The sequence below is a fragment of the Pyxicephalus adspersus genome, chromosome 12, assembly GCF_032062135.1.
Source record: "Pyxicephalus adspersus chromosome 12, UCB_Pads_2.0, whole genome shotgun sequence".
Lineage (NCBI taxonomy): Eukaryota > Metazoa > Chordata > Amphibia > Anura > Pyxicephalidae > Pyxicephalus > Pyxicephalus adspersus.
Window position 1 is genome coordinate 24,092,045 of NC_092869.1, and position 13,973 is coordinate 24,106,017.

A 13,973-nucleotide genomic window follows, 5' to 3' on the forward strand; every position below is an offset into this window, starting at 1 on the left:
CCTTATCCTAACCAGTCTCCTCTGTCATAGACTGATCCTAACCATTCCCTTCACACTAGCCTTATCCTAACCATTTCCCCTATCTTAGACTCATCCTAACCATTTCCCCTATCTTAGACTCATCCTAACCATTCCCTTCACACTAACCTTATCCTAACCAGTCTCCTCTGTCTTAGACTCATCCTAACCATACCCCCGGTCCTAGACTCATCCTAACCATTCCCTTCACACTAGCCTTATCCTAACAAGTCTCCTCTGTCCTAGACTCATCCTAACCATTTCCTTAACCCTAACCTTATCCTAACCATTTCCCCCATCTTAGACTCATCCTAACCATTCCCTTCACACTAGCCTTATCCTAACCAGTCTCCTCTGTCCTAGACTCATCCTAACCATTCCCTCAAAGCAAACCTTATCCTAACCAGTCTCCTCTGTCCTAAACTCATGCTAACCATTTTCTTCCTCCCTATTATCACCCTAACCAGTCTCCTCTGGTTAACTCCTCCAAATCAACTAAATCTAAACAGTTTCATCCTAACTGCCCTTAGTCCTAACCTCTTTCCAATCATCCTATACCATTCTCCAATACCCTAGCCAATTTCAAGACATGCCCCTATGACCCAGCCTCATCCACACCATTCCCTCCTCTGCTCTAGGTACAATATAAAAGTCTCCTCTGTCCCAGCTTATTCCTTACCACTCCCTGTGCCCTGGCCTTAACCTAAATGAAATAGAAAGCTAGCCAACAGACTTTAGATTGAAAAACAACATCTCACATTAACTTTTAATTACTGATTCTTGTAGCACAGCCAAGATGCCAATGAGAATAATATAATGTTGCACTTGGCCATACTTTGTTTTTTTTGCAGTCAAAACATGCCATCTTATTTTAATTCCAAGCATCATTCTAGCTATGCTATTTTCCTTTCCATAAAGATTATAAATCTAAAGTGCCTCAGTGTATCACTTAAAATGAATAGTGTATAATATATATATTTACAAAAAAAAAAAAGGCATAACTGTTCATATTTTTTCTGGCACAACTTTCTGCTAACAATACTTCACAATGTTCTGTATAACTGGAAGACTGATAACAATTTTCCAATAAATTTTATCTGTTATGCAAGTAAGCCACCACAGTAATAAAACTGGCTACAGCGATCCTGTTGAGCTATTAGGTGATGAATTATCAATTATTGGGAAGCACAACATTTCTGGGATGGAAGAGAATCTAGCAATCTCTTACTTTCTAGTACATTCAGTGGAAGGTTGACAAGACTATCCAGCGTGTATATGCCACGATCTGAAGGTGGAGCTGGGAATCCAGGAATCAGGCAAGCAAATATGCATAGCTGCTCCCAACTGCAGTTGCTCTGAAGTGCTTGAAGCCACAGGAGAAACAAGCGCAATCCTTCAAGGCGGATCTGAAGAAATGAACACCAATTATTTAGCAGAAACTCAATTACAACCATTTAACCCACATGACAGCCCCATTTTCAGTTTCTTGGGTGGAGTTTTTATAAAATGTGATGATAGCAAACCTGTTATTTTAGAAGAACAATAAAACAAACTATAAACTTACAAGAAAAGTATTGTGGTATAAAAAGAAGAACAGCTGATGAACAGAACAAAAAGGCTGTACTGATTCAAGGCACTACTGGGGTAAACATGACAATCCAAAAATTTGTCATCTTTACAAAAAGTTTAGCCCACTTTTTTCATGCCATAGCCCTCTTCTCTTGTGTGTAGTGGCCCAAATTCTCTAGCACCCCCTTCACCTACCTACATAACTTTTTGTGGATCCTGGAATGAACGACGGCTTTGAGTCTGATAACATCCACCCTAAAGCTGTGTACACACGTCAGATTTTTCTCACCTGATAATCCGCATTGGCCAGATATCGGGCGAGAATCTGGCGTGTGTACAGTGGGCGTCGTTCATCCTCCGTGGATCCGTCCTGGCGGATCCACAAACGATGAACAACCAGCGATCCTAATGCAAGGGAAGGGGGAGAGCGTGCTGCTCCGTCGTTCTCCCCCTCCCCTCTCCATAGAGCAGAACGGTGCTGTATGTACAGCACTCGTTCATGTATAATGTAGTCCTTTGTCGTTGGAAAGGATCGTGAAAGATCCTTTCCAACGACAAGAATTGCACGTGTGTACGCAGCTTTAGGCAGTGATTAGCAGACCTTCAGGGTTTTTGGATTTCTACATACAAAGGAGGCTTTTACAAGTTAACCTTATGCCTAAAATACATCAAGTGCAAAACAGATAAGAATATTTTGTTGCTCAGACCTCTTTACATGGACTGCGTGTGATAATACGCCTTATTAGAACTTTTTTTACAAATGCCTATTTTTTTTACCGTTCAGGTTCCTCCTTGCACTTTTACAAAACATAAGGAATAGTTGATATTAAGCCTAATAAACATATTTTTGCAAGTGAATAATCTTGTGCAGCAAGCTTTAGCCCTGTACCTAATGTTTACACCTCCAAGCACATGGAGTTCAATAAAGTCTGCTGGAACCTAATGACTGTGTAGAAAGCACCTTCACCAGGGTAATCATTTACCAGATTTGTTAATAATTTAGAACTGTTTTGTTTTTAACTACTTTATGAGATTTATGAAGTCAGTTTGTTTACCTGCCAGCAACCAATCAGTATCTCCAACGAATTTTCTAACCTTCCCCAGCAGTGGGAAAGGGGGGAAGCTGATTGGTTGATAAGAGGTAAACTGAGCCTCTTGCTCAGTCAGGAACTTCACACAATATGTTTCCTTTGACCGATTTCCTTTACCAGCTGAATGTGTTGCCCAAAAGCATCCAATCAGATTTCAACATGTACAGAAGAACAAACAGCTGGAAAGGGAAAGCTATGGAAACTAATATATTTAAGATACTGGCAATCAATGTTGAGCTGTGCATGAAAAGCTCAGGAAAATTGACATCTGGGCAGCTATCAAGCAGGTAAGAACAGTTATTGCAGAAGGAACATCGCCTGTCCCTTTCTTCAATAACCACCGGTCTGAATATCCCATGTTAAAAGTGGGACTTTAGTTCTAGCTGGAAACCTGACTCCTGACATTTACAGAATGCAACGGTGACATCTATTTTCTTTTAATTTGACATTTTCATGAAAGGTCCACTTTACCAGAGGAGGTAAAAACATAATTAGGGCTGAAAAACTTTTGTAAAAAACATTTCCTTTTTTTGCTGACCTAATACAGGTATGTGCATGGTGCAAAGATATATTATGCAAACATCTAAGTATACAAAACAGATCCTAAACACACCCACAAGCACCGCCACCCACCCTTGTTCTACTTTACTGACCTTTAAGGAGTTTCCGGTGTGAAGCAATTTTTTTAGGATCAGACCTAAAAAGACAGAAGTACATAAAATAAGAAATTAAACAAGAAAAATGCATTTAACACCCCTTAGTCTTGATTTATAAAGAAGAGAATCTGACACTCACTAGGAAATTCCCTGGTGGAGAATCTTCAAGGTTCAGTAATTTGATGGCAGTAATTGATCCTCCACTAGGGAATGTTTCAGTGAGTGTCAAATTCATTGTTGTGTAAATAGAGGACAGTTATAAACAGTCAATGAACAGTTTTTGAAAACACTGGAATTTGAAGAAGAACCCTAGCCAATACAAGAATGAAATGCTTTGCCAGAAGATTAAAAAGTAGCTTTTGTTGCAATTATTTTTTAATCTAGAGCTTTCCTCCACAATACTTTTTACTGCCACTTAATGTTCTGTCTGAGTCTCGATTGCCAGCATATATTGCCATACTTTGGCCAGTGAAAATATAAGCAGCATGCTCATCTCTCTGTAACTTTGTTTTCTCCTCCTACAAGCTAACTATGGATTCTGCTGGGTAATGTAGTTTGGTGTCTGTTGTCCTTTCTACTTTGTGTGTCACATGGTCACACCTATTGGCCTCCCCCCTTGGTAAATCCAGAGATAAGAGGAAATGGCTCCAGTAAAACTGGTGGCATGTAGCTCTCTTCACTTCTGCACACTTTGTAATCACTAATTAACCTGATTGCTTCCATTTTGGAATGGAATGGAGCTTTAAGACGTTCTCCGTCAGATAATGAATGGGAAAGAAAAATTGTTTAATACATCTTTTAATACATACATACACTATACACTACAAGCAATACATGTTGGAGGTCTCGGTCAGAACCACTCCGATCTCCTAAACTGGTCTTTGGCACCCTCCATGTTATATTGGTGATCACTAAATCCTTGGGGCAATTTCTAGATGCCAGAAGGAAATTTTAGAGGATCACCTTAACTTTCCATACATTGGGTTTGAACCTGGGTCTCCCTGTTCCTAGATGGCATCTCTATCTACGTACCATTGTACTAGTGACTATCACAACCTGTGTAAGCATAAACGTGACACTATGACATTCAAATACTACAGGCGTAAAATTCACAGCAAGACGGCAGAATTTTATTTACCTTGAACCCAATCGTACCTTTACTACAAGGTTCAATATAACCATATAAAGCCAATATATATAACAGATGTCAGTTGTTTCTGTTACTGGCCCAAAATGTCAGTGCTGACACCTCCACATTATCTAATTAAATCAAAAACTGAATATGGTGTCTTCTCATAGCAGTCAGGTAAAATTAAATTTAAAAAAATGCAATCTAAGCAAAGTATTGAACAGAATATGTGCTTGATGTGCCTTATCAATAAGCTTGCACACTGCACTATAGCTCTTTTCTTCTAACTTGTGACAAATATGAAAAAGCAAAATATAAATTCTATAGATCTCAAAATACACATAAAGTTGTCCTAGTTTATCTCCCAGAAATCAAGCATGTTAGTAACTATCTGTTTACTCCCCCGTTTCCCATCTCTACCATAAAGGGTATTCAAGCAAAAGAAGTTAGGAGCACTCTGGATTTTTGGCAACAAGTATTTTTCTGTTTAAAAAGACAAATGCTGAAGAAATGGTTCATGTATTTTTCATATACATTTTTATATTTTGCCCAGAGGTACACCTGAATTGAGGCCAAACACTGTCTCATAAGTATAAGGAGGGAAACTCATTTTTTAATGAGAAGTAGAGTCTATTGCCTGTTTCCTGTTTCAAGTAAATCTTTATCATCTATGATCAGGTCTTCAGGGTTATGATATATTGAGAAAAATTACAGCATTTACTGAAAAACGGAGTGGCAGCCACAGTGATAAAGCTCGGTGATATGAATGTTTATGCTGGCGACAGATGGTGGGTGGATGTAGAGAAACAGACAAATGATGGTTATAAAAGCAGGTTACTCCAGGGTATAAAAAGTACAGCTAAATTGTTTTGTAAGAAGTATTTTGCAAGTCCTTTTATTAATTTAATATACAGTTTTTGGATGGGGAGAGAGCCCTTCACAAATAAACAAACCTAGTTATCCTAATACAAGTTCCATTTTAACTTCTTGGGAGAGCCATTGACTCATAGCAAATATGTGCAGATCAAGAACACCTGATACACATCTGCTCTTGCTACGTTAAAGTCCAAAAAGTAAAGCATGAAAATGTAAATTGTGGTAATCATTGGCAAGAAGTTAGCAATGGCAGCTCCAACCAAGGTATATATATATGATATGTAAAGTCTTATTTATAAAAAAAAATTACAAAAATAAATAAATAAAAAGCTACACAAAACCAATGGGTTAATCCTCTGACTGTAAGGCTGGGTCTACATGGATGGTTTTAAAAACGCATATAAACGTTCCTACCACGTTTATATACGTTTTTATGCACTTTTACAAGTGCTAAAAAACTTTTATAAAAGCCTATGATACGTTTTACCGCAAATTGCCACGATTTTACATAAGCGTTTATAAAGGGTTTACTTGTAACCCTTTCAGGGAATGAGTACAGGGGTACATAAAACCCCGTATTCATTCCCTAAAAGGGTTAAAATATGTGTAAAAAATTGGACGAGGCATTAATGTTAAATTATTTTAATAAATGTGTTCGTTTGTGTAACAGGATGACAGGATGATTCCCACGGCTGCAAACATGACATGAGCACAGCTATGGGACTCCTCCTGACAGTGAGGGATCCCTGGGCAGTAGGGGTTAAATGAGGACAAGGCTCTCCATTCACCTCTTGTGCTTTGTGATAGGCTTATGTTTTCTGTTTCTCAGCCATTCAGCACTAGACTTGAATGAGGAGACTTGTCCCCATTCATTTCTAGTGCTCTGTGATTGGCTGAGAAAAGGGAAACCCTGATGACACCTCAAGCACTATCAGGTTTTCCCGTTCCTCAGCCAATCAGGTAGCAGAGCAATCAGCGGAGCATGTGTTCTGTATCTGTAGCACATAGTACAGCTACTCTAGGGCTGCGGGAGTAATCAGGGGAGCGGAGCTGTCCGCAAGCAACGTTTAAGATAAAGCTCAAAAACGTGCCTGGAGGAAACATCCTGGTGTAGATTAGCCCATTGGAATGCATGGGGACTTCAAACATGGGCTTTAAAAGCCTCAGGTTAAATGCTGGGGAAACAGTCTGTGTAGACTAAACCTAAAGAAAACATACAAATACATGTAATTATGTATTTGTAATTTTAAAAAAACAAAACATTCCAAAAATAGCACACTTACTTATGCTGTGATATTGCCATCGTTGGTGAATTTTCTCGGGAAGAAGCTGCAAAATTTTCTAGAAAGAAAAGAAAGAAAAAAAACCTTATGACAGATCTTTACCTGGTACGTTAGCAGAAATAGATTCAAAGAGTCTAAACCCAGTGAACCAGAAGAAACTTCCTTGGTAACTGCACACTGCCAGATGAGTTAACAGAGTCCCCTGTAATTAGGCCCAAGTAAAACTGGCAACCATACTGGGAAAAAGATTGCCCTAATTCTGCTGCTGACCTCCCTAAGGGACCAGCTCCAATGTTACCAAGCAACACTTCTGCAAAATGAGATATCGTCATTACAGAGGTAGATGAAAATATAACCAACGCAGAACCTCAAAGAACATTTATATTGTACATTTAGGTATAAATGTAACTTACCTCAAATATAAAGAGTATGGCATCAAGTTCTTCCCGCTGAGACTTGTGGCCTGCAAAAAGAAATAAGAAAAAACATGTGTCCAAAGTATTTTAAATTCTTGGTGCACCTCCTCCCTTGGCAAAACTTTATTTGCCCACAATGTGAAGTGTAAAGCCTTGTTCACATGGGCTCCAGATTGCAGAAGAGCTTTTGGCTAGCCTCAAGCAGCTTTGTTGAATCTTTTAAAGAACTTTTCCGTTTCAGTATAAGAATGTTAAATACAAATGTTAGTTGGACTGTCACCAAACTCTCCTGCTCAAAAGAACTCTTCCGTCCAGCATGGAATTGCAAGAGATACATTTGGAATGTGTTTTAAAAATATTTACCTAGCTTTTTCAGGATGTGGACTATACATACATCAGGAATGCCAGGGAAATGATTTTTTTCACCAATTTTGAGGTATAGAGACATGAATGTATGTACACGCACACTGGGATTTTAGAAACAGACTCTATATGGAGAGGAATTTTACATGCCATCTATAGAAGCATCGGCATATAATAATGTTGTCCATATTGGGAGAGCTCGGTGGAAGGGTGGCCACATCTCACCCAAAGTATGGCCATAGTGCAGCCAGCCTCCTAATTAAAGTGAATTATAAAATCTATGTTTCACCATATACAATCCACGGTGGCCACTGAACGGTATTGAGATGATCAGTTATAAGGTTACGTTAAGTTACCTTATATTTCATTTAGCTACTGCTGAGGCTTACTAAAACCTGCTAGTTGCTTGGTAAAGTGACTCCCTAACATTCCTTGGCTGCAACTTAACCTTGGTGTTGCCCAACCAAGGTTTCTCCAGAGGTTGCTAGGGGTTTCCTTGAGTATTTGGTGGCTTTCAGGTCAGTTTAACTGGCACCAATGATCTTTTTGGCTACCTGTAAGGGTGACATTCTTCCAACTGGCCAGCAATGTAAGAGGCATTCTTCCTACTGATCACTATGCTAATATACTCTTTAATAATTAAAGCAAAGGTTTCCCAAGACCTGAAAATTATTTTAAGGGTAATCCTTGTTTTAAAAAAAAATTGAGAAAGGATTTAGCAAGCTTGCAGAAATCTAGGTAAATGTTGTATGAGAGTTTGCTGTACACATTACCTCCAACAATATATAGCCTAAGGCCATAAAAGTGGAAGTGTGTTTTCTATGGAAAGTGTTTCTCAAACTTTTTAAAATGAGAGAAGCATTAAAATAACTTTCATGTCTTCAGGGAACTCCCTTCTATAATGACTATATCCACAGTTTACAGTACATTAGCTTGGTGGTCAGTACAGTGAATGCCTCTAACATTGCCAGCCTTTGGGAAGAATGTCATCCTACCAGATAGCCAAAAAAATTTAGTGTCAGTGGTAACTGACCTGAGAGGCACCAATTGCTCATTGCTCAAGGAACCCCTAGCAGATTCTGGAAGAACCCAGGTTGAGAAACACTGCGTTATCACAATGTGTTCATTCCAACGTTCTCTTGTTTATAAGCACCCAGAACATATTGCTTCCTCTTGTTCCTAATCACGTATGCTGGTCACACCTGAAAGCAAAGTAATAAGACTCCCAGCATTCCGGACAAGCACTCCTAGTTCTGCTTGTTCAAAGGGTTTATTAAAACTCTCCACTATGGTAATTAGAAAAGGTAATGTTTTACAAAGGTTTTAGGGAATGACATCTATAGGTTGGTTTAGGAGCTGATAGACACAATTTTGCATGAAATAAAGATAGCAAAAAAACCTGAAATCCTTTGTTCTAAAGGGATTCCCGATTTCAGTGAAAACTTTGAAAACAAACCTCTGTTTTTGGTATACAGAAGCAGGGCTGCATTGTCCCACATAACATTACCATTTGTTCCGGCAGGATCACACTGCTCTGGTCCTGTCTGATCTCTCCTCTGTGTACACATTTACTCCCAAAGTTAACCGAACAGCTATGTAGGAAGCAATGGAACCCTGACTGCCTAACATTGTCAAGCACGTGTTTCCTAGCTGTAGTAGTGCTGTACAGGGGACTATAGTGAGCCAAAAAAATAACACATCCAGGTAATAGAACAAGCAATACATACAATTTGCAAAATACATTTAATGATTTTAATTGCAGAAAAAAGTTAAAACCAATAAAACTTTCAAGAAAAGAAGCTAAATGCATTACAGGCATCAAAACTGAAAATGTAAAAAAAAAATGGAAAATTTGTTTATTTTAAAAAGTGGGACCAAAACTCAATATGTGCAAGCAGTAATGTCTCTGCAGAGGTCTGACATGCCTCCTGAGCCAGAGCTCTTCAATCAGTAAAGGGGGGGGTGCTTTGCTGACTGCAGAAGCAAAGGTCTGACTTAGTTGGCAATGTTTGCTCTCTGCAGAAAGCCCAACACTACCACATAGAGAGAGGGGTTCCACTTTGCAGTTGCTGGTGGCAGAGGTGACCTAATGAAAAGAAATACAACAAACACCTTTCCTTTCATGCACTTGGAATGTATTCAGTATGTTTTAACTGAAGATTCCATTGGGCCTTGTTTGCTTTTAATACCGGAGAGTGAGATTTATTTATGAACTTTCTAATTATGTGATTTGCAAGCTCACAGTGACAGGGCTATATATATCAGCCTTCTTGAAATGATTCAGAACTGTTTAATAAACAATTTGTATTTACACTGTAAAGAGAACTAATGAGCCATTAAACATTTTATAACTAAAAGTCCTGCCAAAACAGACAGAACTTGTTCCAAAGTCACTGAGGTTAGTTTACAACAAATAAAAGTGAATCAAAATCAAAGTGAGGCACAATGGGTGGTATTATAGATAATCTAATGTACTATAAAACTTAATTGCAACTTCCTATTTTGGCAGTAGATAGGTATTTGCCAACAATTTAGTCTCAAAGTGTATACTCCATGAGTGAGAATCCTCCCCCACTCCAGCACCAATAGGTCACTGCCCAATATTCACACCTAGACCCCAAGGGACATGTGTCACCTCCAAACATCCCCTGTACATATAATCAATTCTAACGTTCTTCACTTTCCTCAGCCTACAACTAATCTTACCATTGCTTCCTCTTATCAGTTTGCTGTACATCTATACTCTCCATGTCACACTGTGCTGCATACTCATAATTTCATTGTGATGTACAATTTATACTACATGCACCTAACACCGCTCTAGTGTGCACCCACTGTTGTGCATTCTAGCCTGCATGCTAACTCCATTTGGCACTGTATAAAATCCACATCACACCACAGTGTTCAACCCAGAATCTGGGTGACCGAACTCTTCAGTGACCACCCAAAAACAGCCAGGTGGTTACTGAAAACTGCTGGGTGATCCGGTAAGATTACTGCACCATAGTGCTGCAAATTCTACACTCCTCATCTCTACACTGTCTTATGTTCATATCTATACCCCATAGCTTTCACTCAATACATAGTGCTGAATGTTGAATACTCCTCACTATTCTGCACACTGAGCTGAAGATAAGATAATCTGCAACACTCTACCTAAACACTGTGCTGTATGTTTAATACTCCACACTACTCCATTTAGCACACTGTGCTGTACGTTTAATCCTTTCCAGCACTTCATTAAGAAGACTGTTGTTGCACATCCAGTACTCCCCACCACACTATTCTGCACATACAACATTCCCCAACAATACAGTCAGTAATCTGTTCCTGTACATCCAAAACTTGTCACCACTCCATTTAAATAGTTCTGTATGATTATTACTCCGCAGTATTGTATTCTGCACAAATTACTGTATGTTTGATACTCCCCACTCCATATTGCACATTTACAACTCCTATACACCATTCTGCTCTTTCTTGCATATTATCTGCAGCACATCACTCCGCACTGTACATTATTATGTACAGTCTCTTTAAATGGTTTAGTGTCCTAGATTGTAAGCTCTTCGGGGCAGGGTCCTCTCCTCCTCCAGTCACACTGTCTGTATCTGCCTGCCATTTGCAACCCTTATTTAATGTACGGTGCTGCATAATATGTTGGTGCTATATAAATCCTTTTTAATAGTAACGGTTTACTTAACATGTCTCTGGTCTGTACACACTTGAACAACCTGCACATTGGTCGCTGTATTACCTCTATAGTATATAGCACCATTTGTTTTCACCATATGCCCTCCTACACCACAATGGCATGTTTCTAATACAAGTGAGCACCTTTCAGTACCCGAATTTTAATTAAAAATGGCTTACAAAAAGCTATCAAAGTGAGATATAATCAATAAGTTTCACCACTCTCTTTGAAAGCAGATGAATGTTGTCTCCTATTAAACTGACAGGGCTCGCTTGTTTTCTACTAACTGTCACAGGAGAAGGACAAGTGACAATGCCAATCCAGACCAGTACAAAACAGAAGGTGTTCTGTCACTTCCAACGAGGAAACAATTGTCATGGGACAACCTGCACATTTCAGAAACAGCCAGGAGGAACAAAAGGGTTATTAAAAAAAATAGGACAGTCAATTTACAGGCTTACCTTTTTGTTTCAAAGACGTTTCAATTATCACAAAGTTTTCAAAGAAAACATAGTAGATGTGAGAGAAGTTTTGTTCGAAAAATTGCTTGAGGTCAATGGATTCTGCATTTTCTATAAAAGAAACAAAAGTAGCAGGGATTAGAACTCCTCCACAAGAAGGTCGCAATGTTTCCCAATGTCAAGCTGCGGTCAAATGTCTCCATCTAAAATTTAAAACTAAAGAAAAGTGTGAAAAGTGGAGGCACTTAATGAAGGGTGAATAACATAAATGATCGCTATCAAGTTAAAACAGTACTTTGAACACAAAAACCTCTTCTCACATACAGTCACCAAAAGCAATCACATACAGAACTTTTTTTTTTTTTTAATTAAAAGTAGAAGTGGAGTACATGATGATCACCTTATGTACTGAGACCATCAGGTTTCATAATCACACAATGGGGAACCAAATATATGAGTTGCCTCTATTGTTTTTAAGGGTCATATTTAAAACTTAGGGCTCCATTTATACTGCCAAGAGATATTAACAGCCTGTTCACAAAAGGAAGCTTATGGTGTGGAGACCGTAGAGTAATATGGACTGTTCTCTAATAACAGACAGCTCCGGTATATCCAGTGTTCTCCCCAGCCTCTTTTTGCTGGATATACCACCCGGCAATTTTCAGTAACCACCGGGCTGTTTTTGGGTGGTTACTTAAGAGTTGAGTTACAATACAGGAGCTGCCACCCAACTACGATTTCTTCCCACCCGGCTTAAAAAAAATACTGTGTTGAACACTGATATCAGGAAACTTTGTATACAAATTCTTCCAGCTCAGTGAAAGACACGAAAAGTCAAAGTCCTATGGAAAAATGCCAATAAGTCAAAAGGGGTGCAGTGGAGGGCCAACTACCTGATCCTATGTAATAAAATGCCAGATCCAATTTTTTTTTATTAATGCTAAAAACTTTGCCGGCATTTGGTTACAAAAAGTGACTGCAATGAGGGTCTAAACCTCAAATGAATGGTGAATGTTTGCAGCAAACTAGGAATGTGCAACAACATGCGTTCCTAGTTCTCAGACCTGATGTCAATCGGACCGATTAGAGTTTTTGCATGTAAGTGACATATAATAAAAGATATTAAACTGCATCTGAGCATATTTTGCTAAAAAGCTGGCCATAAATATGGTTAACTAACATGCCAACAACTGTCTGGTTACTGGCTAGTATGTCTGCTTGTAGATAGGAACCCAACAGAATTTGATAATTCTCATGGACCGAAGTTGGAAGATCTCCACCAAAAAAGTATTAAAAGAAATCAACCATGGTGTCCCACTTCTGCTGAAGGAAGATCCCACAAATAACATTACCTGTGCCTGTGCATACACTCAATTCTCTACTGTATCTACAGAGGCAGACACAGTTGTCACACAGATTGGACTTCCTTTCGTTGTTTCTGTTACAAACCATTGTGGATTTTTTGTGCTGTGTAGCTTACATTTATTTTCTAGGGTCCGGTAGGCTGCAATGTATTAAATTCTTGGTTTTGGGGTTCCGATACCCTTAAAATATACCAAAGCATTAAAAAGCACACTAAAATAACTTGACTTGCCAACATTTGAAGCTATTTAGTATGCGTCACCATACAAAACCTTTATACACCAAACGTGCTATTTCACATTTGTTTCAAGCTGAAGGTGGAAACCCAACCCTAGAAGGAGATGCAGCCTGTGAAATGTACCGCCATCCCAAATTGTACAAGACAATAAAAGAGGAAATCCCTGCCCAGCGGCTCTATAACACAAATGACAGTTCAAATACACAGACACAGCAGGCGAGCAAAAGAAAAGGATTTCAAATATGAAACCAATTTCCTTAAGCAAGCCTTAAACAGCTCCTTACAAAGGTTCCAGTTAGCGTATCTAGATCTGCGGGGAAAATGTTTAATATCTACAAAATAGATTTTATAATAGATATTTTCAAGTGTGATCGCTTCATCTTATAAAGGGAAAACACAAAGCTGGCCATACACAATCCACTAATATTTATCATATCTGAAGGAGACCATACCCACTGTGCAATGTGAGAATCATGCCAACTTATAGCAAAGTGTTATTTTTTTCCCCCAGTTTCTAGTCAGTGGTACCATATCCAGGGTCCAGATACAACAGTTCTATTCAGGGAGAACATCAGCATTGTTATTCTGTTATTATTTTTATTACAGAGTAATTATATAGCGCCAACATATTATGCAGCGCTGTACAAAGTCCATAGTTATGTCACTAGCTGTCTCTCAAAGGAGCTCACAATCCAATGTCCCCACCATAGTCATCATATGTCGATTACAATCTAAGGTCAATTTGGGGGAAGCCAATTAACCTAATAGCATGTTTTTGGAATGTGGGAGGAACCCGAAGTGCCTGGAGGTAACTTGT

General features: G+C 38.8%; 1 protein-coding gene across 1 annotated transcript in view; it reads right to left on the reverse strand.

Annotated features, from left to right (window-relative positions):
• RALGAPA1 (Ral GTPase activating protein catalytic subunit alpha 1) overlaps positions 1-13,973 on the reverse strand; it is a 110,919-nt gene that overhangs the window by 78,467 nt on the left and 18,479 nt on the right. The window contains exons 2-6 of the mRNA XM_072427635.1: positions 11,557-11,667; positions 7,036-7,085; positions 6,623-6,680; positions 3,332-3,375; positions 1,247-1,424 (exon numbers count right to left, since the gene is read on the reverse strand). Coding sequence (XP_072283736.1) covers positions 1,247-1,424; positions 3,332-3,375; positions 6,623-6,680; positions 7,036-7,085; positions 11,557-11,667 — 441 coding nt within the window. The remainder of the gene's footprint in view (positions 1-1,246; positions 1,425-3,331; positions 3,376-6,622; positions 6,681-7,035; positions 7,086-11,556; positions 11,668-13,973) is intronic.